Source organism: Panthera leo, chromosome B4 (assembly GCF_018350215.1).
Source record: "Panthera leo isolate Ple1 chromosome B4, P.leo_Ple1_pat1.1, whole genome shotgun sequence".
NCBI classification, from domain to species: Eukaryota; Metazoa; Chordata; class Mammalia; order Carnivora; family Felidae; genus Panthera; species Panthera leo.
The window spans coordinates 129,319,728-129,345,426 of record NC_056685.1 but is presented as its reverse complement, the minus strand read 5'-3'; the positions used below and the strand labels follow the sequence as shown (position 1 = coordinate 129,345,426).

Sequence of the window (25,699 nt, the reverse complement as noted above, 5' to 3'; positions counted from 1 at the left end):
CCCACCCCCCATGCCCTGCCATAGTGGGCTCTTTACACGTTTTATTTTGTCGACTTGACCCCCTCCCACCCGCATCAGTCTTTCCGCTTGACAGACTGTAGCCACGAAGATCTACTTTGAGCCACGCTCAGCCCACCCCTGCAGCATCCGCTAACCACGCACACGGGTGCCACTTGAAGACCGGGCCCGGAGAAGCCGGATCTTCCGCTGGGAACGGTGCTCGTGTCTGGCCTCCCAGCAGACCGAGCTTCCGGAGGGCGGAGAACCATCAATCGTGTCCGGTTTTCTGCCGCCTCGCTGGGCACCTGCCCGCATATACTTCAGTACAATGTAAGCTGTACTGAAGGTGCCACGGAAAGACGCCGTCTGGAACACACAGCCCGGGAGGTGACAGGCACCGAACTCTGACTCCCCAGAGGTTTCCCAGGAACTACGAGATGACTCTAGGATGCGGGTCCGAGAGGCGGCTCTCAGCCTCAGGCTCCCGTCCCTGTGCCTCCGAGAGGGGCTTCTGGACTATGCCCTCAGCTCCGCGCACCCAAGGTGCCCACGGCTATCGCGATGGCGACCAAGGTCATTGTTTTTGTTTTTTTTTTTTTTGCGAGGCTTCTGTTTCTCTCCGCCTGAGCCAGCTCTGCGCTCTCGGTCAAGTCTCTGCCCGCCTGCCCCGCCGCGTCTCCACATATAGAACGTTCAGGTAGACCGGGGGGCCCGTGGGGACCCTCCCAATGCCGCAGTGCAACCGGTCTCCCCAGGTGAAAATCAGGCCTCGACAAATGCTCGGTCCCAGGGCCGAGGACGGTCTGCTCGGAGACCCCCAGCCCAGCATTCTGTCTTCCCCTGGGAGCAAAGTTCCTTCTCCTTCTCGGTCGACAACAGGGCCTTGCACCCGCCGCGCCCCGCAAAGAAGCCTCGGGAGGGCAGTTGGACCAATACTCTGACCAAGCGGGGTCCGAACCCGGCCCCGCCCGGGGCCTTGGCAGGAAAATGACGCGTGGATCTTGGGAACCGCCTGATCCCGCTCTCGGCCGGACCCTGCGATTCTCACCCCGAGCTGCAGGGCAGAACCACCATTTACACACCCGGGCTGCACGCCCGGGGGATTCTGCCCCAGCCGGCCTGGGCGAGAGCTGGGCCTCTGGATCCTGTGAAGAGGGAGGCGACGCTGGCCTGGGCCCTGGCTGGAAACCGCCACCCTGAATGATCAGGGATCCCGCCGTCGCCTCGGAGGCTGGAGACCTCCCAAGTCTTCCTGAGAGAAAACAGGTTCACTTAGAAAGGCTGGCATCGACGCCCCCCTCCATGGTCACCAAGGCACCACGCCTGTGTGGGTGGGGAGAGCAGGCCTGCGGGGACTCTGTATTTGCACTCAGTTTTGCCTGAAAACTCCTCTAAAAAATCACGTCTGTTAATCTTTCTTTTTCCTCTACAAAATAATGTCTCTCGCTCTTTTTCTTTCCTCTAAAAACAAACGTCTATTAATCTTTTTGTTTAAGTTGATGTATTTCTTTTCAGAGAGACAGAGATATTGTGAGTGGGGGAGGGGCAGGGAGAGCGGGAGAGGGAGAATCCCAAGCAGGCTCTGGCGGTGTCCGTGCGGAACCCGACGCGGGGCTTGAACTCACCAACCCGTGAGATCATACTTGAACCGAGATCCAGAGCCAGGCGCCGGGGCGCCTGGGGGGGCTCAGTCGGTTGAGCGTCCGACTTCGGCTCAGGTTCTGATCTCACGGTTCGTGAGTTCGAGCCCCGCGTCAGGCTCTGGGCTGACAGCTCGGAGCCTGGAGCCCGCTTCGAATTCTGGGTCTCCCTCTCTCTCTCTGCCCCTCCCCTGCTCGTGCTCTGTCTCTCTCTTAAAAATAAACATTAAAAAAATTAAAAAATAAAAAGAGTCGGACGCTTAACCAACTGAGCCACCCGGACGCCCCTGTTAATCTTTTTTCAAACGCAGGGAAGGAGGCAGCGGGTCGGTCTCAGTGACCAGCTGAATGCGAGGGCCATGGGTCTGCGCACCGCAGCCAGATCCCTTCTGGAACACGCCGGCTCTCAGATGCCCTCCCGCTCCCATCTCCGTGGAAAGCTTCTGTCTGCCGGGACCAAATTCGAAACCTCCAAACCCAGCCACTGAGGGCACCTTACGGTTCTGGCTTCAGAGCATCTTTCCAGGCTCAGAATCAATAATGAGGAGCCCAAACTGGAAGAGCGAAAGGCCATCCCTGTCTCCTCCTCCCCCCACCTCCCCAAAAGGGGAGGCCCCCTCCTCCCCCCCCCCCGACGGTTCAGTAGGCACGAGGCGCTCTGTTAGACGCCTTCATCCCACCATCCTCGGTTCCGTGTCTCGTCTACAGGAGAAGGAGGCCGGATGACCAGACGGGGTGTGAGCTCTGGAGGAGGCAGGAAGGGAGGCTGTGCCCTGGCCTCCCCGCAGGCTCGCAGTAAAGCCTCCTCCAGGCTGTCCCTCGAGCTTGTTAGAGGGCTGTGTGGTGCTGCGGCCGGAGGGGGCAGGTGTGAGCGGTGCTCTCAGAATCCCGGCGGCTTCACCATCGCCCTCGGGCTCCGTCTGGGTTCTGAAATGACGGACTTCCCGGTTCACGGGTGGCCTTTTCCCATTTCAAAAGCCAGAATTCTAGATACTCAAAAGTTGCTTCTTTTTTTTTTTTTTTTTAAAGTTTATTTACTTTGAGAGAGACAAAGACAACGCAACTAGGGGAAGGGCAGAGAGAGAGAGAGGGAGAGAGAGAATGTCAAGCAGGCTCTGTGCTGCCAGCACAGAGCCCGACTCAGGACTCGAACCCATGAAATGGCGACATCATGACCCGGGGCCGAAACCAAGAGTCAGACGCTTGCTCACAGAGCCACCCAGGTGCCCCTTAAGTTGCTTCTTTTGAAGCATTTAGACCAGAAGTCGGCAAACTTTCTGTAAAGCACCAGATAATATTTGAGGGTTTTTTTAAAAAATTTGTTAATGTTTTTATTTATCTTTGAGAGGGAGAGAGACAGAGAATGAGTGGGGGAGGGGCAGAGAGAGAGCAGGAGACACAGACACAGCTGTTTTTAAAACAGCTTTAAACACTTTTTTGGTTTTTTTTCCTGATAATATTGTAGAAAGTGGGTTGGGTTACTTTTCTTTTCTTTTCTTTTTTTTCACATTGTATTTATTTTTGAGAGAGAGACAGAGACAGAGAGAGACAGAGACTGAGCACAGGTGGGGGAGGGGCAGAGAGAGAGGGAGACACAGAATCTGAAGCAGGTTCCAGGCTCCGAGCTGTCAGCACAGAGCCCGACGCAGGGCTCGAACCCACGAACCATGTGATCACGACTGGAGCCGAAGTCGGATGCTTAACCGACTGAGCCAGCCAGGCGCCCCTTGATATTTGAGGTGTCGCAGACCGCCTGGCCTCTGTCACGGCTTCTCAAGTCTGCCATTATCGCGGGAAAGAAACCAGGGGCTCTCCCCAAACAAAGGGGGGTGTGGCTGTGCTCCAATGAAAATTTACAAAGACAAGTGGTGAACCAGATTTGGCCCCTGGGCGATCATTTGCTGACTCTTGCCTTAGACCAACCCCAAGGCTCCAGAAATCTCCGGAAGAGTGTAGGTCAGTGCATGTGAAAATTCTCCCACCAAGCACAGGCTGAATATAAATGCTAATCTGGGCGTGAGCACCCAAGTGTAAACGATGTGAAATCTCCACATAATGTTTAAAAGTAAGTGATGTCAGGATTGGCTCACTCGAAGTTAAAATGCCTCCAGCCTACAAACGCAGACGTACAAATTCCAGCCCAACTGTTCCTTAATGGTCTGACCTTGAAAAAGTCGCTTTGTCTCTCTAAGCCCCCTTTCCTAACTGGGACACTTTTTAGTGTTTTATTTTGAGAGACAGAGAGAGAGAGAGAGAGAGAGAGGCAGAGAGGGAGGGGGAGAGAGAATCCCAAGCGGGCTCTGCGCTAACACCGGGTCTGATGCGGAGCTCAGATTCACAAACCTTGAGATCGTGACCTGAGCCGAAATCAAGAGTCGGACGCTTAGCCGACTGAGCCACCCAGGCGCCCCTTTTAATTGGGACACTTAACCAAGGCAGCGTAGGGCAGTGGTTAAGAGCAAGGCGTCGAGGCTCAAGAGGGTTCGGAGTTCCATCCCTGAGCGGCTGCCTGCTAACTGGTCGACCTCGCACAATTTAATGTCTCTGTGCATTAGATTCCTCACCTGTAAATTGGAGATAAATGTACATACTGGCAGCGGGGTGGGGGGGGGGGGCTCAAGGATGAAGTAGGACAGTATTTATAGAGTACTCAGCACAGTGTTTACAAAGTACTAAGCAGTAACTATGGGCTATTTAGCACAATTCCCGGTGCATCATAAACCGTATTTCCTCATTTCTTTTTTGAGAGGGGAGAGGGACAAGAATCAAGGAGTCTGGATGTGCACGAGGATTCCTCAGGCTGGGAAGATTCGAATGACCCTTATTGCTGATAGGGAATACCACTGAAGATTCCCCACGGCGACAGTCTCTTAAAATATGTGTGAAAGGGGCACCTGGGTAGCTCAGTCGGTTGAGCGGCCGACTTCGGCTCAGGTCATGATCTCTCGGTCCGTGAGTTCGAGCCCCGCGTCGGGCTCTGTGCTGACAGCTCAGAGCCCGGAGCCTGTTTCAGATTCCGTGTCTCCCTCTCTCTGACCCTCCCCTGTTCATGCTCTGTCTCTGTCTCAAAAATAAATAAACATTAAAAAAAATTTAAAAATGATTTTAAATATCATTTATTTACAAATTTGTGTCTCTCACCAGTTTGGTGTTGGAGATCCGGCGTCTTGAGTCTAGACACACAGGTCTCACCATCTACTCAACACCTCCATTTGCTTGGCTGTTGGGTATCTCGAACTTAGCCATGTCCAAACTGAGCAACTTGGTCTTGCCCTACACTCCCACGGCCACACCTGTTTCGGGTAAGGACGTGTTGTTCAGGCTAACATCTGGGTATTATGGTGGTCTTCTTTTTCTCTCACAAAATGTGGGCTCTACCTTCAGAATAGGTCCAGGCTCCGACACGTCTCACCACCTCCGCGGCCACACCATTTCAAGCCACCGTCTTCTCTCCCAAGGACTGTGTCATTCCCTGTGGTAGCCTTGCCCCTATGGTCTCTTCCCCACGCAACAGCCACAGGGATGCTGTTAAAAGCTAAGGGAGATTATGTCATCCTTCTGATTGAACCCTCCCGATGTTTACCCATCTCACCCAGTAAAAGCCAAAATCTTACCATAGCTTATAAGACATTGGCCTCCATCTGACCTCATCTCCCTTCCCCTCTTGGTGCCCCCAAGCCATTACTCTGCTCCTGTCACGCAGCCTCCTTCCAGCTCCCTAAACCTGTCTTTGCTGTCTTTGCCTCTGTCCGGAATGCTCTTCTCCCAGATATCTTCTTGGCTGGCTCCCTCACCGCCTTCACGTCTTTGCTCAGATAAAAGCCTCCCTAAGGTTTTCCCTGATGATCTTATTTAAAATTGCGTTCTTGCCCCACCCTACACTCCCCAGCCTCCTTCCCAGATTCATCCTTCTCCTTAACATCCATTGATTTATATTATACTGTATAATTTACCTATTTCTTGTGTTTCTTGTCTGCCTCTCCCACTGACTCTCTCACCACGAGACTATAAACCCCATGAAGGCAGGGATGTGTTTTGTTCACTGCTCTATCCCACTGCTTAGAAAAATGCCTTTCACTTGGTAGGTATTAAGTATCTAGATGGGTGGATGGATGAATGGATGGATGGATGGGTGGATGGGTAGATAGGTGGTGCATGGATGGTGTATGGATGGGTGTATGGATGGATGGATGCACGGATGGGTGGGTGAATGGATGGATGGACAGATGAATGGATGGGTGGATGGGTGAATGGATGGATGAGTGAATGGATGGATGGATAGATGGGGTGGATGGATGGATGGACAGATGGATAGATGAGATGGATGGATGAGATTAATGGACGAATAGGTGAGATGGATGGATGAACAGGTTGGAGACTACCTAGGAGCAATATTGTGATTTATAAGAAATATATACATTTGGTCATTCATTTGGAGGACCAAAATGTATTTTTCATTATATATTTGGTCTTCATCCACAGTTGCTGGCTTACAGCGCCCCAAACCCTTGGAATTTCCCGAGTGTTAAGAGCAATGGGTACACCTTGTGTTTTAATATTTAGTCTCGTCCTCAGTTCCTGAAAATGCTTCAGAGCCTTAAAGGTGAAACGGGTGCCTTGTTATTCACAGCATGTGGTGTGTCCGCAGGAGGTGGGCTTGGGGAAACACCTAAGGATGGGGGCTGGTTGCCAGGGAAACCAACCGTGAGTAGAGACTGATTTCCTGGGAGGGGAGAGGGGCTGAAGGTCGAATCAACCAATGGCCAAGGAATTAAACAATCGTGCCTCTGTAATGCAGCCTCCGTAAAACCCCAAAATGGAGAGGGTTCAGCGAGCTTCCAAATCGGGGGAGCCAGAACACCTCCACGGGCCACCATGTTGGGGCCCAAACTTTAGCTAGGACAGAAGCTCCTTTGTTCAGGTCCTCGCCCTACATATCTCTTCATCTGGCTGTCCATTCATATTCTTTCATTTCCTTTGTAATCAGCATAGAAGTTGGACGAGATACGCTACGTGGATATAGGGAAGGACAGGTGTCTTCCTTTCTGAACAAGCGTATTCAGGACTCCTGTCTCTTCATGGGACACCTGTTCAAAAATGGCAGTGTGGGTGTGACACGTGGGGGGAGATCTTGGGGTGTGTCCTCGCAGAGATTACTTTCGCTCACTCCTGGTCCCTTCTTCACGGTTCCAAGAATTCTGCCCAGTGTGCTCCCATCTTAGCCAGTCTTACTGGTGGTTGGTCAACGTCTGCAAAACAGGCTCATGAATCAGTCAGGTTAGCCTAGAGTTTTCTTATGGTGGAACAGTCAAGCATTTTCTACCTTAATGTGTTGGTTACACACACACACACACACACACACACACACACACTCACGTTGGAGTCGGGTTCAAGAACCCAAAAGACTAGACTTCTTGGTTTTCAGCCATGGGAATGGTCTTTTAGAAAACTCATTCTCCTCCCATTATGGCTTCAGTCAGTAGTGAGGCAGAGGCTGTATTCCTTGAAGTGATTTAAGAAACTAAATTAAGTCCAGCAGGCTATGGGTTGTGGTCCTCCTTTTTAAGAAATCTAATTTTGGGGGTGCCTGGTGGCTCAGTCGGTTGGGTGGCTGACTTCAGCTCAGGTCATGATCTCGCCGTTCTGAGTTCGAGCCCTGTGTGGGGCCCTGTGCTGACAGCTTGGAGCCTGGAGCCTGCTTCGGATTCTGTCTCCCTTTCTCCCTCTGCCCTCCCCGCCTCATGCTCTCTTTCTCTCAAAAATAAATAAACATTAAAAAATATATAAAAATGAAGGAGTTTTTTTTAAAAAAAAACTTTAATTCTAAATGCTCTGTGTAGTTACGTACAATTTGGAGAAGACACGTGCTCTAAACGTGGCCCAACCTCAGCTTAAATTAACATGCATATTTAAGTCTCCTTGGCCCCCGACCCCATCTGTACACACAGAAAATCTTATCTCTCGCACATTTCCCTTCCATCCCGAGTAGTTCCGGAGCCCCCAGGGATTACCATGGGCCAATGCTGGACTTCGACCATCATTAAATTTCCCTGCCCTGAGTTTTCCTAGTTGGACACTTGTATTTTGCCTCTGCTAAACCAAGGTTCCGTGGAGGCAGCTCGACCGGCGAGGACACAGAGGAAACGGGAGTAGTTTACTCATGTCTGTGGCAATAATTAGAATCTTCCAGAAGGTTCACCTGGGCGTCCAGCCATGCCAGGGCTGGCATGTGGCTCGCGTTCCACACCGGGCCCTTCTGTGTCTCTCGTGCGGCCGGGCCTGGAGTACTGCCGGCAAAGAGGCACCCCGTGGGTGTCTGTGCATTGAATACCACAACGAGTGGCCCCTCTGGCTGAGATGCACACAGCCGGGGTGCTCGCAGGGCTCAGTGAGGTGACGCGGCAGAGACGCGAGCCCAGGATTGCACACGCGCGTAGCAGAATCAGGAGCCTACCCAGGAGTAGGTACCCCTGTCAGGGTCTCCCACAGCCCCCTGTGATCCTTGGGTGGTACCTTCCACCTCTCTTCCTTAATGGCTCATCTGGGGTCTGTCCCCCTGCTGGGTCCCCAGGGCCATTAGAGCAGAGACTGTGTCTTTTCTCACGACGACCTGGCTTGTACTCCATGACAGGCAAGACGCTTTCGAATATGAATCCTGGTGTCTCATAGTTTACCCCCAAATCTTCCTCTGGTTATTAAGAAGCTAGACTATATGGGGCGCCTGAGTGGCTCAGTCGGTTAAGCGTCCAACTCTTAGGTCATGATCTCACAACTCGCGAGTTCAAGCCCTACCTCCGGCTCTTTGCTGACAGCGCGGAGCCTACTTGGGATTCTTTTTCTTACTCTCGCTCGCTGCCCCTCCCCTGCTCATCCTGTCTCTCTCAAAAATAAATGAACATTAAAAAAAAAAAAAAAAAAGAAGTCAGAGGGGCTCAGTCAGTTGAGCGTCTGACTTCGGCTCAGGTCATGATCTCGCGGTTTGTGAGTTCAAGCCCCGCGTCAGGCTCTGTGCTGATAGCTCGGAGCCTGGAGCCCGCTTGGGATTCTGTGTCTCCCTCTCTCTCTGCTCCTCCCCCGCTCATGCTCTGTCTTTCTCTCTCCTTTAAAAATAAATTAAAAAACATTAAAAAGTTAAAAAAAAAAGAAGTCAGAATATGTACCCAAAGAGTAAAAGTATATTGATGCAGTAAGAACACCTCAGTCCTTAAAAGCAAAGTTTCCCAAACTTGGCTGTAGAACGGAATTATTTGGGGATCCTGCAACACCCCCCGCCCCAGTCCAGGTCATACCCCAGATCAATTAAATCCCAGTCCCTAAGAGCAAGCGGGACTGACTCACCTGCTCATCAGTATTTGTCACAGCTTCCCAGGCACTTGCAACATGCAGACAAGTTTGGGAACACTCCCTTCAGCCCTCGGACCCTGTCGCGACCTCAGCTGATTAAAATCTAAGGGGCCACCTGGGTGGCTCAGCCACTTGAGCGTCTGACTCTTGATTTCAGCTCAGGTCATGATCCCAGGGTTGTGGGATCGAGCCCTGCATTGGACTCCATGCTGAGCGTGGAGCCTACTTGAGATTCTCTCTCTCCTCTCTCTCTCTCTCTCTCTCTCTCTCTCTGCCCCTTCCCTGCTCACACCCTATCTCTAAAATAAAAAAAAAATAAATTTAAATTTAAAAAAGTAAAATAGAAACTGTGAATGAATGAATGAATTCATGAGCCTTCACACCTTCGGCAAAGGCTTGTGTGTCCCTTGTCAGGGTCTCAGTCAGTGGCTTTGCTACCCAGTCTTATTTCATACTCTCTGTAAAATTAAAGAGGAGTTTTTGAAATTCTCCTCTATGTGGTAGTTTTCACTTCTGTTTTTAAAGCTAGATATTGAACATCCCCAAATAAGAGAGGCTAGAGCTATCAACCGTTTTTTTCAAATAAAAATCCTTTCCCAACTCATTTGGAATGCCACCTCAGGTCGTCCAACACAGGTTTGTGGCACCCTTATGGCGTGCCAGGTGCTGCGGGAGGCTGGGGACCCATCCCTGCCCTCCCAGAGGGTGCATCGTACGGGAAGACGGACGGGGAATACCTACGTGAAATATGTGATTTCTAAAGCATGTGCTCAGCGCCTTGAGAGAAAACAGTGGGCTTCTGGAAAGAGGAGGGGCCTAATTTAGGTGAGGGGCGTGGGCAAAGTCCTCTCTCTGAAGAAAGGACAGTTCTGATCATGTATTTGTGTATGCGTCTACCGACCCAGCATTCGCCTCCTGGGAGGCTCTAGGAAGACAGGGACCACGTCTGCCTTCCGCACCCCCTTCCTACCTCCTCCTTCAGGAACGGGCTTCTCCGGCAGCCCCGCCCCTGGATGGTCAGCTTGCGGTGCCGGGTGAGCTGCCTCAGCTCCTGCTCCGGCTCCTTGGCCAGTGTCCTCAGTGCCTCGGCTGTCTCTGCCCTCGCCCCCTCCTCCAGGTGCTTCCGGCTCTGCAGGAGCCTTTGCACGTCTTGCAAAAGTGACAAGCCAGCCCCAGCAGCACCCGGCACCCGGACACCTTTGCTCATGGACAGGACTGAGCCTTCAGCTGCTCTCTGCAGCCCTCCGACCCTCCAGAAGGGGAGACGGCTTACGGCCGTATTGACCTATAGCCATGAAGCCAGAGTTGGCTTTGGCCATCTGGGAGGCATGAAGTCCCTTGACCTTCTTGATGAGTCTGACACACCTATCAATGCACACAACACTGATTTCAGACAGCCTTATTTCTTCAAAAGCTTTGTACTCCGTCGTTGTTTCCATAGGCACCAGTCTGCTGGCTCTTTCTCTGGCTGCCATATTGCTTCTATTTTCGAAGACACTCGTCAACATGTTGGTGACAGCAGCGACTGCCCCCAGGCCCAGCCCCACCGCTGAGAGCATCAGACTCCCCCCTACTGTCACGGGTACCAGGGCCAAACCCAAGTTGCTTAAGACGCCAGAGAGGGCGTCTGAGGCACCGGCCACCAGGCTGGTCTTGGCGAGCATCTTATGGGTCGCGTCCACTTGGTCGGCAATAGCGTGCAGCTCTCTGATGCTCTTTTCCAGCTTATACTTCTGCAAGGGGAAACAGAAAAGAAACACTTTTTCCTCCTCGGATAGGTTTCCTGGCACAGATGCTTCCTTATACCGTGTCAGCTCTTCCGTCAGGATGTACAGTTTGTATCACTTGGTTCGTTTTCCAACTCTAGAGCAGGCTCAGCAGTAAGCTACAAACTTCTGCTAATCGGAGTTCTCTAACACATTCAGGGAGCAGGGCCCTGAAAATCAAGGTACAAGTGGGGAGCGACGTGACCGGGGACCCCGGGGACCCCGGGGACCGTGTGTTTATAGCAGGAGACACGGTTCAAGCGATCGTGCTGTGCGTCCAGAACGGCTTCCCAGTCCATTCACCCGTGGACAGCTCGCTTTCTTCTGCCCATAATGGAGACTGATGTGATGAATAAAATGTATCCTGAAAACATTGACTGACTTCTGTAATCTTTTCTTAATGAATATATATATATACATATTCATATATATATATATATATATGAATATGTATGTATATGTATATGTATATGTATATGTATATGTATATATGCATACATATAAAACTTAAACACTAATAACAGATTGCAAACAATTCTATCCAGGAAAATAAGAGTCCTAACAGCCTATATATAGAGGAGGTGGCTTGATTTTCTTTTTTGATGTTAAAAGGGGATCTACTGGGAAATTGTGGTTGCTTCTGGACAAAAGAGCCAGGCAGCTGGGAAAAGGTTTGAGGGAGATTTACTTTTAACCTTTGCCCTTCTGTTCCTTTTGAGTTTTGTATCGTGTGTGGGTAATCGAATTATTTCAGGAAATTAATCGAATAGCCTATACTTCCAAAGAAAAAGGAGAGAGAACCTTCAGTGAGACCCTGATTGTAATGTAATATCTTCCATAGAGGAGGGCCAAAGGTGTACTATCTGTCTTGCCAGCGTTGTGTTATTTGGGGAACGTGGTGGCACCCCGACACAGAAGCTTCTGCTCTGTTCGCTTGCGAACAGGCAAGGAGGAGAAGCATGTAATCCTAAGAAAAAGTGGTGGAGAAGAAAGAAAATGTCCCGCTGAGAAAATTCTCTCCATTAACTCAAATTTTCCCTATGCTTTGGAGACGAGACTGCCGTCATTCAATTTTCCCGTGGAATCCCTTTGGTCCAGCTCCTGGAACACCAGAGTTTGGCAGGGTCTTTGAGAATATCACCGTTCTAAGTGAAATTATCGGATAGGATCGGGAGCTTCCCAAGGGGACCCTGCTGGACGGTGCAGGATGCTGTAATCGGCTTCTTGTGGCACGTAACAGAATCTGACTCATATGACCCCTAGGTTTGTTCCTGTCTGTCTACAACAGATTGGGCACGGGTTTAAGGAATACCGTAAGCAATACTGGAGAGGAGGTGTTTGGGAAAGAAGGCAGGGCTCGTGGAAAAACTATACTGAGGCCAAGCAGCCCCAAGGCCTCCATAAAGAGACCCTTGACAATCTCTTTGCTCCTTGGGCAAAGCCTCAGGTAGACCAGCCAAGTGACCCTTGCCCAGGGAAGCGGGAGGGGCCTTTGGACATCCTTCCCCGTCACGACATCACTCTCGAAAAAAAGGCTTGCTCACAGGTGCCTGGGTGACTCAGTCGGTTAAGCGTCTGACTTTGGCTCAGGTCATGATCTCACAGTTGGTGAGATCGGGCCCCGCATCGGGCTCTGTGTTGCCAGCACCGTGCTTGCTTTGGATCGTCTGTCTCCCCCTCTCGCTGCCCCTCCCCCGCCGGTTCTCACTTTCAAAATAAATACACTTAAAAACACAAAGAAGCGAATCTTGAGGACAGATCACAAAAAAACAAAATAAAAATAAATTAAAAAAAAAAAGGCTTTCTCGGAGTTTTCTTTGGGACGTCTCTGTACGCCTAGGAGTCCAGCCCCCCTCTAGCCTGTCTTAGATCTATAGGGTGTTCGTGGAAGGCTCCCCAGATCATCCGTCCATAGAGGGCAAAGGCATCCACTCCCCTGCCGTTACTGGAAGGACGTCCAGACCATGTTCACACTATTTCGACACACGTGTAGGCTACATCGGCCTGTGATGTCCTCTGCAGGCCTGACATGGAAGGAAAGCGGCCACCTGCCTCATTTGCTCCCTCAGTCACAGAGGAGAAGGCTGGCCCAAGGGCGAGGTGACCTTCCCTACATGACAACCCAGTTTGTGATGGAATTAGGGTAAGAACCCGGGACTCCAGTTTTCCAGAAGCTTCTGGCCGGCCCCACCTGCCGGTTGAGACTACTATTCCCCTAAGAAAGAGAAAACCATCTCTCTGTCCGGGCACCGTGCAAGTGACCTAATTAACTTTGGTCCGAGCGGGGGTTCTCAGCCAGCAGCCCATGGGAAGGACTCTGTTCTGAGCCGCTTCAGGATGAACCGGCGCCATGAGGTGGGGTCGAAAGAGCAGAAGAGGGACGGACAGGTGGAGGGAGGCTGGGCCAAGTTTTGTGAGGATGTGTAAATCCTTCCCCCAGCCCCCCGTTTCTGCACATTTCTGGTTGCAAAGGGAGGTAACGCGTGATGAACACTTCAGCCCACTTAGTTGGAACACATCTGTGCGTTGCCTACTGTGAGGCTGATGACAGCCTAGCGACGGAATTTGGATATTAACAATCAGATTTCCTGCCCTCGTGCAAATGTCCTGAGTGTCAGGTCTCTGCCCGACGCTGTTCTAGAGGCTGGGATTATGGCGTTGAGTACGGCAGCCCAAACCCCTGCCCTCCCAGAATGCACATTCTGGGGATTCCCTGCCCGCCAACCCCCCGCCCCCGCCCCCGACACATCCCTGTTCTAGGATTACCTGTCCAAACCGCTCCTGTCCCCCAGCCTTCCCAGGCCTCTGGGTGAAAGAGTATGCATCGCGTGCTCATCTTGTCCCGGAGATATTTACTGATGTGCCCGCAAAAGGGACTATCTAGTTATAATTGGGGGGATAAGAAAAACAAAGTTAGAAGACATCAAAAATCTTAACGTCTATGGGGCGCCTGGATGGCTCAGTCGGTTAAGCATCCGACTCTTGATTTCAGCTCAGGTCATGATTTCATAGTTTGTGGGATTTGTGGGATCGAGCCCTGCGTCAGGCTCAGCGTGGAGGGTAGAGCTTGCTTGGGGCTCTCTGTCTCTCCTTCTCTCTCTGCCCCTCCCCCACTGATTCTCTCTCTCTCTCTCTCTCTCTCTCTCTCTCTCTCTCTCTTTCTCCTTGTCTCTCAAAATAAATAAACTTTAAAAAATCTTAACATCTCAAAAATTTCATAGCTTATTGGCCTAAGGATTTTGACCAAACAATTAAACTCTGATAATACCTACTGCTAGCCAGAAGGTAGTAAAACAGGCGATTTCTCAGGTTTCTGGTGGCAAAGCAGGTTGGCCAAAGACTTAGGAAATCGTGATCTTAACAGATGAAGTCACCAAGCCTTCTGATAATCATCCAATAAGCCAACGACAGGCACAAGATGGTCAAGGTCAAATTATTTATGTCACTGTAAATTTGAAGGCAAGGGAGAGACCATTCTGTCCAACCCTCTACCATCTACAGTCCCGGCAGGATTGTCCAGTCTCTGCTGAAGCCTCCGCAGAGATGAGTCCATTGGCTGGCTGGTTGTTTCAACCAGGCAGGTGAGGGTGACAGGTGTCACTCCAAAAGATGCCGCTTTGGGATACTGATTGATTGGAGCTGAAGGCACTTGAAATACAAAGGCAGGAAGAGGCTTTCTCTGAACTGCCCTCATCTGCCTAAAGACATATCCCAAGAGAGGTGCTCTGATGTCTTAGATGCCCCCTGGGGGTGTCCACAGCCTCTTGTCACAGGAGACTGGAGGTCGACACCACACCCAGACCCACTTTGTCACAAGCTATCATACCTCCTGCCTGTTCTTCTAAGGGCCCATTCGTCTTTCTTGGAAAGCATTTATTTCCCCCTAAGAGGCCTACCCCCCCCCCCTTTTCCTATTAAATTGGTATTTAAGGGGGGTCTGGGTGGCTCAGTAGGTTAAGTGTCTGACTCTTAGTTTCAGCTCAGGTCATGATCTCATGGTTTTGTGAGTTCAAGCCCCGTTTCAGGCTCTGTGCTGACAGCATGGAGACTGCTTGGGATTCTGTGTCTCCCTCTCTCTCCACCCCTTCCCTGCTCACGCTCTTTCTCTCTCTCTCTCAAAAATAAATAAATAGGGACGTCTGGGTGGCTCTGTCGCTTAAGCGTCCGACTTCAGCTCAGGTCATGATCTCGCCGTTCGTGGGTTCGAGCCCCACGTCGGGCTCTGTGCTGACAGCTCGGAGCCTGGAGCCTGCTTCGGATTCCGTGTCTCCCTCTCTCTCTGCCCCTCTGCCGCTTGTGCTCTGTCTCTCTCTCTCTCTCTCAAAAATAAACATTAAAAAAATGAAAAATAAATAAATAAAAATTTTTAAAAATTGGCATTTAAGACTGAATTCTCAGCCGCCTTGGGGAATCATTTTCCCCCTCAGCCACTCCCCACGTGCACGTGAGGCCACGCACGTTCACTTTTCTCTCGTCAGTCTTTTATGACAGGGCCTCAGGCTAAGAACGCAGAAGGGTAGAGGGACAATGAGCGTCCCCCCTGCACGGGCAGCGCGGCACACTGGCCCCCGTTTAAAGACGCTTCCGTCGCGGCTTTTTCTCTTGCTCAAAAATCGCTTGAGATGCAGCCTCCGTGTACTTGGACACAAATCACCCCCACGGCTGCAACAGAACCATCGACTTGGCTCACCCACTTCCGGTTAGCTTCAAGGGCATGTCCTTTTCCACGGGCTTTGGATAACGTATCGCAGCCGTGTGTGCTGGCTTTAAACCGTAATATTACGCGACAAGCCTTTTCCATAGCGCTCCTCCGCGCTGCGTGGCGAGAGGGGGCCGCACCTCGTGGCCCATCGGGGTTGCCGTGGTCTCGTCACCCCTATGAGTCCGCCTGTGTGTAATGGCACCAAGCCCGTCCTGTTTGCAGCGGCGGCTCTGGCCGGCGGCCGGGGCCGGTGACGGGCTCCCGTGTCCCCCTCTGCTTCCTGGCTTCCTGCGGTTCTGGGTGTGAGGGCGCACACGCAGGGGCCGGGAGCTCCTCGTGATTCTCGTTACACTTCACGAAGGCAGTTATCTGCTGTCGTAGTATGTGCAGATACAGGCCACTGAGGAGGGCTCAGGACATACCCCTGCTTAAATCCGAGGATCTGCTACGTTCCTATCCCATGGCACGGGGTGGCACCCCCGTGGCCCGGTGTGAGCGCCTTGAAGCGAGATTTGTTACTTCTTGGTCAGGCTGGCATTGTTTCCCGGTTACTTCAAATTGTTTTCATGCTATTGTGAATAGTATCTTTTAACGTGTGTGTGTGTGTGTGTGTGTGTGTGTGTGTGTGTGTGTTTAAGTAGTCTTGATGCCCAGTGCAGAGAGCCCACCGCAGAGCCTGAACTCACGACCCTGAGATCAAGACCTGAGCTGAGATCGAGTCAGACGCGCAACCGACAGAGCCACCCAGGCGCCCCTAATGTTGTGTTTTCTAACCTGCTTTGTTGCTCAACAGAGATATTCATCTTTAATACTCCTCTGGGCTTCACTGAAGTTTTACTAATTATAATAGTTGTCGAATGAATGCTTCGTGAATACATAATGCTGGGTTTCTTTCTTATTTTTTTTTTTTTTAAGACTCATATTCCTTATTTTGGATCTATGCCTTATTGGGTTAGTTTGAAATCTTAAATTACTTAATTTTATGGATCCTAGTATTTCACTGTTGGCAGCTGGCTTACAAAAACCACTGTTCATCGTGATAAGGTGTGTGTTTTATTCCTATATTTCAATATTTTTCTTAGGATTAGGTGCTGAATTTTCAGACTCTAATGAGATGATCATAATTTTCCTTTTTTCTTTATCCCATGAATAAGGTGTATTGTGTGCGTAAATTTCCATATATCGAATTGTCCTTCTGTTCTGTGAAGAACCCAACTTGGTCATTGCAGGGTTTTGTATCAGTCTATTATAGATTTACATTCCCTACTGTATTCAATATGTCCATCTCAGAGTCATAAATATTGAGCTATGGTTTCCCTTCCAGGTAATCAAGGCTTATTATCAGTGTTATATTCACATCGTAGAATATGCTCAATTGCATGCTGTGATTTCTGTCTCTGGGGCAATTTATATGACGTGAGAATTGCTTGTTTTCTGGAAGCTTAAAAGAATCTGCAGATTTTCTTGTTTGCCACATCTTCATCAGGATGCTTTTGATTTTTTTTTAAGTTTATTTATTTTTGAGAGAAAGAGAGTGCACACACACGCAAATGGGGGAGAGGGAGAGAGGAAGAATCCCAAGCAGACTCCGTGCTGTCTGCGCAGAGCCAGACGTGGGTTTCTATCTCATGAACTGTGAGGTCTTGACCTGAGCTGAAATCAAGAGCCAGATGCTTAGCTGACTGAGCCACCCAGGCACCCCTAGAAGCTTTTCATTTTTAAAGGTTTTTAATGCGATTGACAAATGTTTCTCTTTCCTGTGCCTGAAACCTGGCCCCAGCCCTCGCCCACACCTCCTCTTTTTTGAAGACTTAAAGGGTCATAACAAAATCCTAGCTATTTCAAACTGCACTTGTCCTCATTTTCTATAAACAGGTATTTCTCGTGTTCTTCGAAAAGACTTTCACAGGGGAAGAAGTACAATGGCCAATGGACACATGTAAAGATGCTTAACATCATTAGCAGCCCCCAAAATGAATATCTAGACCACAGCAAGATCTCATTGACCATCTCATTGACCACTTTGGCAAAAGTGAAACGAATAAAAGCATCCCGTGTTGCTGAGAAAGAGAGAGGGGAATGTGTATTCTCAGGCACTTGGTTGGAGCACAAAGTGATAGAACTTTTGGAAGGACGATTTGGAGTCCTCAAAACACAGAACCTGCATATGCTGAGGCTCCCATCCCCCCTCTAGAAATTCACCCCACGCAAACACAACAGCACATAGTGCCTTGAGGTGGTCAAGAGAAATGGAAACAATTTGCAATACCCCTGGAGGGGGACTGTTCCCATGAAAACACACCAATATAAAAGAAAGACTTATGGACACAAAGAAGAATGAAACCAATCTACACGAACCGACCTGGAAGGAAGACCCAGAATGCGTTAAGTTAAAAAAAAAAATTGAAGAACATAATCTCGATTTTTAAAAAGATTGTATATGCAGTGGTCTAGGACCACGGGGGGATTTCTGGGTGGAGTTACACCCAGCGGTGAGCAGGCTCAGCCCGGGGGAGAGACGCTTAGGGGACAAACGACCCACACCTGTACCTTCCCCTCATCTGTCTTACCAAAACGTGCTGCAGAAATCATATGCTGCTTTCACAACGAAAACCAGTGAACTAAAAACAACTTCATAATGAGGCATCTTTATTCCTCAGCCCCCTGGTCACGATAAACTCGCCAGCTTGCTTTGGTAAAGGCATTTAGCACAGGCAATACCGCCCGGCACATGCCGAGGCGGGCAAGAGTCGGGCGCGTTAACGTCGTTAAGTATCAATATTGTCGTCTTTTAAAAAACTCCACACGTGACAAACGTTCCTAACCTGTTGTGCTGGCCTTTCGGGTCCTTTTCATTCCAGGATATCTCTCGTATGCAGAACAGTATTCAAATCGGGCTGAGAGTCGCCGGGGTCGGTGGGGCTCACGCAGGTGTCATATCGTGATCTGGATACGTATTCTGATTTGGGGTTTATAAAATATCGTCCCTGTGGCTAAGGGGCCCTGGATGCGGTTGGTCAAATTGTGAGACGGGTGTGAGCCAGATTGTGCGGGAAATAGGGTAGGAATGAGACCTTAGACCCTCACCTTTGCTTTAGGAACTGGGATCACACACACTCAGGGCCCCGAGTCACTTGCCAATCTCCCGCATCTTCCATTATAGGTTGAGAGAGGGCGCTGTAGTCAGAGGAATCTACTGAGAAAAGGGGGGTGTTACCTGGGTAGATTCCAGGTGATGGTGTAGTCATAGAGCTTTGAAGCCCCCTTTGCGCCTCTCTCTCTACAGGTGACAATGGGCCTTGAGCCAGAAGAGACGTAGTTGCACCTCCTAAAGGAGAAAACAGAGCCCACAGTCAGGTTGGGGGCGGGGAGGGTGGCTTCACCCAGAGCTGAGACCCAGTGAGTCAGACCTAGGAATTGGTAAACATATGGAATCTATGGAAGGCGGTGAGCCTAGAAGCGGGGAGAGAGCCAAGAATAGAACCCTGGCAAGTGCCAATATTATAGAGGAAATTGGGGAATGAAAGGGCTCCCCTAACGACTCAGGGAGGAAGTTGCCTGAGAGATAGAAGCAGAGGGAAGGCCCCGGAACAGAGATAATGTCTCCGTTATCCTGTGATGCTGCTGGAACTTCTGGATAAATGGATGCCGGACGACTAAAGCAAGTTGTCAACTTCTCTTGGCAATTACTCAAAAGCAACAAGGAAAGGACAGAGGCATCATCTATTAGAAACCGTGAGAAACAGGTAACGTTTTTTCCCACTTTGCCAAACGCAAGAAGAATGAGCAGGGCTTTGGCAGGAAAAGGAGAGACGATGCCAGTAATTGCAAAGAAAAATGCCCCTCTTCAAGGTGAAGGGCATTCCCGAAGTGCAAAAGTAAAATCCCTTTTTAAAATGGTGAGAATAAAGTGTGCAGGTTGGCACCAAATCGGGACTGGCTCCAAGAATCAATGCACTAAATGAGGAAAGCCGGTGAGACGAGCTGAATCTGGAGGAGGCAGTTTGTCCTTGAGACGAGAGGAGAAGAGGGTCAGCGTTGTGAACAGTTTGAAAACTGCCCGATTCCCCTGCTTGGGGGAAACAGAAACAGAAACTCGTGCAGAACGCCCCAGATCAGAAAGAACAGTTCTGTTGCCATAAAACACAGTCCTGACTTCTTCCTTATTTCAATCTCCCATAAATAGCTGGTCCAACAGCAAGCAACCCAAACAAGGTCTCCACAAAAAAAATATTAACCCACCAACAACAATCAACCCAGCTGAAGAGCGGGTTAAGGACCTGAGCAGACATTTCTCCAAAGACGACATAAACATGGCCAATAAACCCACGAAAAGATGCTCCACATCACTCATCATCAGGGAGATGCCAACCCAAACCACAATGAGAGACCATCTCATACCTGCTAAGATACAGACTGTAAAGAGAGAGAGAGAGAGAGAGAGAAAATAACAAGGGTTGGCAAGAGGGTAAAGAAACTTGTGCATTGCTAGGGTATTGAATGTAAAATGATGCAGCCAACGGGTAGGTCAGTTACCCCCCAAAATTAAAAGTAGAATTATTGTATTTCCAGAAATTCCACTGCCTGGTAGATATTCAAAAAGACCCTGAAAGCAGGGTCTCCAGCAGATATGTGTAAACCCGTGTTTACGGCAGCATTAGTCATAATAGCCAAAAGGTAGAAACAACACAAATGGGTAAGTAGATCAACATAACATGTGGGATATGGAATAGATATACAAAATATACCATGAAATATGATTCAGCCTTAAGAAGGAGTGAAATTCTGCCACCTGCCACACCACAGGTGAACCTTGAAGACTTTACGCTTGGTGGAATGAGTCAGACACAAAAGACAAATGTTGTAGGATTCCATTTATGTGCGGGTGCTAGAGGAGTCAAGTTCACAAAGATGGAGGGTAGAAAAGTGGCCGGCAGGAGCTGAGGGGTGGCGCGGGGAGGGGAGGGGGGAGCAGGAATGGGGAATTAGTGCTTAATGGACACAGAGTCTCAGTGTGGGAAGATGAAAAAGTTTTGGAGATGGGTGCAAAAGAACGTACATGTACTCAATACTGCTGAAGGGTACACCTAAAAAATGATTAAAATGGTTCGGTTTATGCTGCCTATATTTTACCACAATAAAACATATATATAGGTCCAAGGTCCAAATGGAAACTGGAAAAAGAAAATCAGAAAGAAATGGCAGATAAAGAACACTCACCAGAAAGGTGTTGCCAAAAAGCTGATGAAAATTATCAACAATTCTTTTGCAATTCATTTTTTTAAAGCGAGTGAAGCGATTTCCTTTATGATGTAAGAGCAAAACACGTGATCTCAGGGCTCAGGGAAGACACGGCAAAACAGGAGGCAGTTAAGAGGAAACTGGTCAAGCTTAACAAAGAAGAGAGAAGGAAAATAAAGCCATTGCAGAAATAAGTGAGATAGCAGAATTCACACAAGGGGAAAAAGACACTGTTAAAAAAGGAATAGTAATCGACGACAAAGACAAAAATGAGGTCAATGAGCAAAATGAGATGAAGACAAAGGTCTGGCAAAAAATACACGGAATAAAGGCAAAATCCAATGCATGCGAGGTGGAACTTCCAAAGAAGAATACTGAAAAGTGTGAACAGAACGAGTATTTAAAGTTAAAATTCAAGGGGCGCCTGGCTGGCTCAGTCAGTGGAATGTGCAACTCTTCATCTCGGGGTCGTGAGTTCGAGCCCCATGGGGGGCGTGGAGATTACTTAAAAATAAAATCTTTAAAAATATAAAATAAAACAAAGTTAAAATTCAAGCAATCCTTCTGGACACAAAGAAGCACACCACGTCCCAGGAAAAGTGGCCACTGAAAGGTGGTACGGGCCACAGTCTAGCAAAGTTACCAGAATCCACATGGAACAAAGGGACCCCGGGCCACCAAGCACATGGGCTTCAGATTTTCCATAACAACCCTCAGCACAAGAGCCATGGAGCTGTGCCTTTGCAAGCTGCTTGTGATGACTGGGGTGTGCATGTGTGTGACAATTTTGTAATGTTTGTGTCCTGGGATATAGATAGATGATAGAGACAGAGGTAGAGATAGATAGAGATAGAGATAGAGATAGAGATGGAGATAGAGATAGAGATAGAGATAGATTTGGATATGGATATAGATATAGATATGGATTTGGATTTGGATATGGATATAGACATAGACATTGACGTCGATATAGATACAGATATAGATTTGGATATAGATACAGATATAGATATAGATAGATTTAGATTTAGATTTGGATATAGATATAGATGATATAGATATATAGATATGGATTTGGATATGGATATAGACATAGACATTGATGTCGATACAGATATAGATATAGATTTGAACATAGATACAGATATAGATATAGATAGATTTAGATTTAGATTTAGATTTAGATTTAGATTTAGATTTAGATTTAGATTTAGATTTGGATTTGGATATAGATATAGATGATATAGATATAGATATATAGATATGGATTTGGATATGGATATAGACATAGACATTGACGTCGATATAGATATAGATATAGATTTGGATATAGATACAGATATAGATATAGATATAGATATAGATATAGATATAGATAGATTTAGATTTAGATATAGATATAGATGATATAGATATAGATATAGATATAGATATATAGATATGGATTTGGATATGGATATAGACATAGACATTGATGTCGATATAAATATAGATATAGATTTGGATATAGATACAGATATAGATATAGATATAGATAGATTTAGATTTAGATTTGGATATAGATATAGATGATATAGATATAGATATAGATATAGATATAGATATAGATATAGATATATAGATATGGATTTGGATATGGATATAGACATAGACATTGACGTCGATATAGATACAGATTTGGATATAGATACAGATACAGATATAGATAGATTTAGATTTAGATTTGGATATAGATATAGATGACATAGATGATATAGATATGGATATGGATATAGATATAGATATAGATATAGATATAGATATAGATATAGATATAGATATAGATATAGATATATAGATATAGATATATAGATATGGATTTGGATATGGATATAGGCATAGAGATCGACATCGACAGACATAGATACAGATATAGATTTGGATTTAGATTTAGATTTGGATTTGGATATGGATTTAGCTATAGATATAGATATGGATACGGATATGGATTTGGATATGGAGATAGACGTAGACATTGACATCAATATAGATACAGATTTTTTGGCATGCCATCAGCTCTTAGGAACACAGAAGAAAAGCATTTTGATTCCTAATATCTTATATTTACTTTATAGAATATATCCAGAAACTGGATAAATTCTATCCTTTAGCCTCTTACCCAAAACCGACATACACATACTTTTTACAGGTTCATCGCAAGAAACACAGACGCTTCAGATACACGTCAGGAAGAGAAGACAAATCCCTTTCGATGCGGCCCCCGGGGTGATAATCAGTGTGCAAACTGATAGTTTGACAGGCAGGGTGGTTCACAAAGGACTTCACACACATTTTCGCCCCATGTGGCTTCCAACGCCCTTTGTCAGGTGAGTGAGCTTACGTTCCCCGCGTGTCACAGCCGCGGGGAGCGCAGTGCCGGCAAGCGAGGTACTTACTCCGGCTCCTCTTCTTGGGCGCACAGCCGACGAGGGCAGGCTCCCCAGCTCCACAGTCGTGCCACCTTGGGCCTCTACGCGGGGTCCCATAACTGAATGAAAGGTCTCTCTAACTTTGGAACTTTAGGCAGATGATGAGATGAGATGAGATGAGATGAGATGAGATGAGATGAGATGAGGTGAGATGAGATGAGATGAGGTGAGGTGGCTTTGAACCGGGTTTCCGAGGGTCCAGGGCGCAGCTGATCGCTGTCCTGCTGTCCTCCGTGTCAGCCGCCCGGGGAGCTGACAAAGAGCTCAGTAAATATACAGCCACTTATCACCAGGTTTGGGGAGGCGCCTGTTTTGGCCTTCTCAGAAAAAAAGACCTGTTGTACGAACAGCTCAAGGGAATGAGTGTATTTACCTTGGAACAGAACCATGGCCGTGGCTGGGTCCGCATCCAGTCGTCCTTTACAGTCGTGGTGATCTTTCTTTCTTTCCTGTTTTTTTTTTAACGTTTATTTATTGGAGAGAGAGAGAGAGAGAGAGAGAGCAAGCGTGAGTGCACAAGCAGGGGAGGGGCAGAGAGAGAGGGAGACAGAATCTGAAGCAGGCTCCAGGCTCTGAGCTGTCAGCACAGAGCCCGACGCGGGGCTCGAACTCATGGAGTGTGAGATCATGACCTGAGCTGAAGTCAGACGCCCAATTGATTGAGCCACCCAGGCGCCCCAGTCGTGGGGAACGTTCTGAAGCAGGAGTGTGATCCTGAGGTTCCCCTGTAGACCAGCCCTTCTCAGACTTCAGTGTGGACACAAGTCCCCAGGAATCCAGTCCGATGGCTGGCTCAGTTTCACTCGTCTTGGACACGGTGTAAAATTCTGCATTTCTCTTGTTTTTTATTTTTTATTTTAGAGAGAGAGAGAGAGCACATAAGCAGGGGAGATGGGCAGAGGGAGAGGGAGAGAGAGAAAGAGAGAGAGAGACAGAGACACAGAGAGAGAGAGAATCTTAAGCAGGCTCCACATGCAGTGCAGAGCCCAACACGGGGCTCGATCCCACGACCCTGGGATCGTGACCTGAGCCAAAATTAAGAGTCAGGTGCTCAACCAACTGAGCCACCCAGGTGCCCCAAATTCTGCATTGCTAACCAAACTCCCAGGGAGCCCCGCTAGAGGCAGGCCAAACTTGGAGTAGCCCAGAGGCAAGGAATCCTTCTCTGCGTCCCCATGGGTCTCGAGTTCAAGTTAAAGCTTTTCCCTGTGGCTTCCTGGCCCGCTTGACCTGGCCCTGACTGGTTCCAGCCTCTGTTTTCATTACCGCAAGGTCGCCAGATCAACGAAAGGCCCGTATCCAGAAAAGATAACAAACTCCGGCCAATGAATAAGAAAAAGACACGTAATAGAGAAACAGGTAAGCAGCTTGACTAGGGAGCTCACAAAAGAGGGTGCTCAGTGGCCAGTAAATACGTGAAAAGCAGCTGGAACTCACTGGTGACTAGGTGCCTGCATATTAAAGACCAAATGATAGACACCTGTCCCCCAGGCTTCGGGGGTCAACACGTTCCCTGTGCCCCGTGAAGACCCACCCTTCGTGCAGAGCCCTGCCCACCTGTGCCAGGGGGCTGATGGTGCTCACAGGCCTTGCGTCTTTGGGGGAGACTGCAGGACCCTAAGAGCCAGCAGTAGTGACACGCACGGCCGCCTCATCAGTCCTAAGGCGGGACAACCAGGCAGACTTGAAGGAATCCAGGAGAGGGAGAGCCCGGGAGAGGCACCAGGGAGATGTGCAAGCGTCCAGCAAAGGCCTCTGCTCAGTGGGGGAGGGGGGGGAGGGGTCTCCACAGGGCGCCTCCCCCACCCCCAACCCAGGCTGCAGGTGCGTCCCTGGAGCTTGCTGTTCACCAACAGGGCAGTTGTGGGTCCGCTGGTCCTGGAGACTTAGGTCAGGCTGATTCTGGCCCGAGTTTCCCCTCTTGCCCTCCTGCTTCGGGGAGTCAGCTCTTATCCAAGAAAAGGTTACTTATTTGGGGGGATGGGGCAGAGTAAGTAGGGGGGGAGGAGAAGCGAGGGGAGGGGTAGAGAGTGTGCAGAGGAGTGGAAACGGGCTGTTCTCCCTGCCCCGCACCCAGGGTCCCCCCTCTGCTCTGCCCTCCCACGCTGGGTGTCCAGATCCTGCTCTTACAACACCACAGAATACATCCCCCCCCCATCAGGATACCTTTTTCTCCTTGGAGCCTGGCAGATGAGACCAGCAAAACCACCTGCTAATTCCCTGACGTCATTTCCTTTTCTTCCCTTCCCACAACCTCTTTGCCCCCAGCCCTGATTTTGTGGATTGCATACAGACCCTGGCGTAAATTGCCTCGAGTTCAAAGTCAGGCTTTACCGTTTACTTGCTGTGTGGCCTTGGGTAAGTAAATCAACCTCTCTGTACCTGTGTGCTCATCTTAAAAACGGGAGAAGGACACTTCGGCGATTCGTTGAGGAGAGAAATGAGTTAACACAGGAAAGCGTGAGATAATTTCACATATTACTGGCACTGCTTTGGCTCTGGATTTTTATTTATTTATTTTTTAAATTTCTTTATTTT

The 25,699-nt window shown here is 48.8% G+C and overlaps 1 protein-coding gene and 1 long non-coding RNA gene across 2 annotated transcripts; one reads left to right on the top strand and one right to left on the bottom strand.

Annotated features, from left to right (window-relative positions):
* Positions 1–150: 150 nt before the first annotated feature.
* APOL5 (apolipoprotein L5) lies at positions 151–14,303 on the bottom strand. The gene is given in 4 exon segments (XM_042948342.1): positions 151–366; positions 9,955–10,264; positions 10,266–10,800; positions 14,243–14,303. Coding segments are annotated over 4 exon segments (1,122 nt in total).
* Positions 14,304–15,341: 1,038 nt separating this feature from the next.
* On the top strand, positions 15,342–24,511 carry LOC122223736. Its single transcript, XR_006204446.1, has 3 exons — positions 15,342–15,449; positions 22,882–23,059; positions 24,434–24,511. It is a non-coding gene; the product is annotated as an uncharacterized LOC122223736 (long non-coding RNA).
* Positions 24,512–25,699: the final 1,188 nt, after the last annotated feature.